Source organism: Triticum aestivum, chromosome 3D, assembly GCF_018294505.1.
Source record: "Triticum aestivum cultivar Chinese Spring chromosome 3D, IWGSC CS RefSeq v2.1, whole genome shotgun sequence".
Lineage (NCBI taxonomy): Eukaryota > Viridiplantae > Streptophyta > Magnoliopsida > Poales > Poaceae > Triticum > Triticum aestivum.
The window spans coordinates 572,133,356-572,135,989 of NC_057802.1; the positions used below are offsets into that span (position 1 = coordinate 572,133,356).

The window sequence follows — 2,634 nt, forward strand, 5'->3', positions numbered from 1 at the left end:
GCAGGATACCCACTGTCGTCCCCATGCTCTGTGCCGGACTTCTTCGTCTTCTTAGAGGTGGAAGTCAGCATCTCGCCATGGAGAGCACCTTGTGCAGCAGCGGCTCAACAACCATGGCCTGGAGAGAGCTCAATGGGGCAAACTCAGTCATGGATCTGCTACTGCTACTCGTAGATGGCGAGCGGCGGCGCGCACTGGTGCAGCCCGCGCTCGGCCACCAGCGTGGGGTGGCCATCCGCGAGCTCATTGTGTCGCTGTCGATATGGAGGCGTATCGCGTCAACTTTGGATCTTTTTTTTTTGAATTTTCTAGTCAAAACCGGGACACATCAGCCCAATACCACTTCATTTCTGGTTTTGGATTAAACATGTCCGATTTTCAAACATGAGGAATGAAATATCAACAGAAAAAATAAAGGGCCAGATGTCTACTTCTAATAAATTTGAAAGGCCAAAAACATATTTTTCTCTTTACAATTCAGTCTGACTAGTCTGTAGCCATTCCGATAATAGATACTGTAATAGGTACTGATACCAGTAATGAGACAAAATTGGACCAGATCAGCACAAGGTTTTGAGAGATCTTGACTTGTAATGTCAACTCCTCGGTAGCACAAAACAAGAAAAACTAAAGCCCTGCAAAATTCACGATCAAGATTGTCAATTATCAACATTTAACAAACTCTGAGAGTAACTTAGTAAGCAGTATAAATACATTCAGATCGAGTAGCTAGCCTGGCCATTCAGACTAATCATCCTCTTCTCAGATCCCAAGCCAATATGGATCGAAATCGAATGCAGAAAATTACTCCGAATCCCAAGAACTACTTTGTGCTCCATCGTATCATCGTCTCATCGCTCGTCTTGCTGCTGTCATGTACGGCGGCGAGCGGCCAGCAAGCCCCGTACAAGCCACTCATCTCCCGGCTCGCCAAGGACCTCGACACTTCCCTCTACACCATCACCATCAAGGCCGACAAGCCGCCGCTCCTCCTCGACCTCGCCGGCTCGCTCGTCTGGTCAACTTGCCCGCCGTCGGCGCAGAGCACTGTGGCATGCGGGTCCGCTGAGTGCGGCGGCGCGGCCAGCCAGGAGTGCCCACGCCGCTGCCTGCACGTGGACGGCGGCCAGTTAGGGGACTCGGGGTCGAGTTGCGCCTGCGCCGGCAACCCGGTCACCCGCCAGTGCTCCACCGCCGGCCTCACGAGCTTGGCGATGTCGGCCAACGCCACCGATGGCGCGATGGAGCTTCCCCCGGAAGAGTCCTTCGCCATCCTCGGCGCGTGCGCGCCGGACAGCCTGCCGAGGTCGCTCCCCGCGGGCGTCACCGGCGTGGCCGGGTTCTCCCGGCGCCCGCTCTCGCTACCGTCGCAGCTCGCCGCGCAGCGCGGCTTCGGAGGTAAGTTCGCCCTGTGCCTCCCCGTGTTCGCCATCTTCGGGGACTCGCCTGTGAACCTGACGGCGCCTGGGCAAGCGCCGGGCTACGTTGACTACACGACCGTCATACCATACACCCCGCTCCTCACCAACCCGGCGAACGCCGCCGGATACTACATCCCCGTAAAGAGCATCTCCGTGGCGTGGCACGAGGCCGACGCCCAGGCGATCCTCCCCAGCAGCGCGCTCGACCTCGACCCCGGTGCCGGCACCGGCGGCGTCGTGCTCAGCACCGCCACGCCCTACATGATCATGCGCCCCGACGTGTACGAACCGTTCGCCAAGGCCTTCGACGACGCCTTCACAAGGTATATACGCTACGCATTCGCCGCAAGAGCAAGGTATATCACCATTGTACCAACTGAACTGAGCTTGTTGACGTATGGCATGGCTGCCGGAAATGGCGTGCAGGGGGAGGAATGTTCCGGAGACCTCCGTGGAGCGGGTGCCGGCGCCGAAGCCGTTCGAGATCTGCTACAATGCCGGGTTTATGAGGCTGAAGCGGCCGTCGGCCTACGACGTGCCTCGCATCCAGCTAGAGCTGGGCGCCGGCGCCACGTGGAAGAACTGGACGCTGTACGGCGACAACTACCTAGTGAAGGTGGGCGGGGCTTTGTGCCTGGGGATCCTGCCGATGGGGCCCGGCGGCATGCCGGTGGACGGGGAGCCGGCGGTGGTGATGGGCGCGAAGCAGCTGGAGAACAACCTGCTGGTGTTCGACCTGGAGAAGCAGGTGCTCGGGTTCAGCATGCTGCTGGACTTCGCGTTGTCCAGTTGTACAAGCTCCACGTTCTTCAGGAACTAGACTTCACAGCTCTGACTTGAGCAGCCGGCTCCATGTATCCAAGGCGTTGCACTGCGACGCAGTGCACAGTAGAATAAGTTTTTGTGGGCGTCTCAATAAGAACCGAATTTTATCGAACATTACCGTAATCGTCCATTTTGCCTAGTGGCGACTTTGGGACGGCAGACACGACCTTTAACATGTTTACTGTGAAGCTTCTCTGAGCGTACTGCTTAATGCCTGAAGAGTAAGAATTGCACAATTGATCAAGCTAGCAGTTACCTTCTCGGTTCTTTTCAATGGGGAGCCTCTTGAGGAATTCAAACCTTCTCAGGGACTACGCCAGGGAGATCCAATCTCTCCGTACTTATTCTTGTTAGCAGCAGTTTAGGCCGCCCCAGATAAACTACCCAC

The 2,634-nt window shown here is 56.6% G+C and overlaps 1 protein-coding gene across 1 annotated transcript; it reads left to right on the forward strand.

Moving 5' to 3' along the window:
- The first annotated feature begins 761 nt into the window (after positions 1 to 761).
- On the forward strand, positions 762 to 2,348 carry LOC123075540 (chitinase CLP). Its single transcript, XM_044498122.1, has 2 exons — positions 762 to 1,744; positions 1,848 to 2,348. The coding sequence occupies exons 1-2, from the start codon at positions 780 to 782 to the stop codon at positions 2,239 to 2,241; spliced, it is 1,359 nt and encodes a 452-aa protein (XP_044354057.1). The 5' UTR covers positions 762 to 779; the 3' UTR covers positions 2,242 to 2,348.
- The last annotated feature ends 286 nt before the right edge of the window (positions 2,349 to 2,634 follow it).

Coding starts and splice junctions, on each gene's coding strand:
- LOC123075540 (XM_044498122.1), top strand. CDS start 780: ATGGATCGAAATCGAATGCAGAAAATTACTCCGAATCCCAAGAACTAC. Junction 1,745..1,847: donor TTCGACGACGCCTTCACAAG/GTATATACGCTA, acceptor AATGGCGTGCAG/GGGGAGGAATGTTCCGGAGA.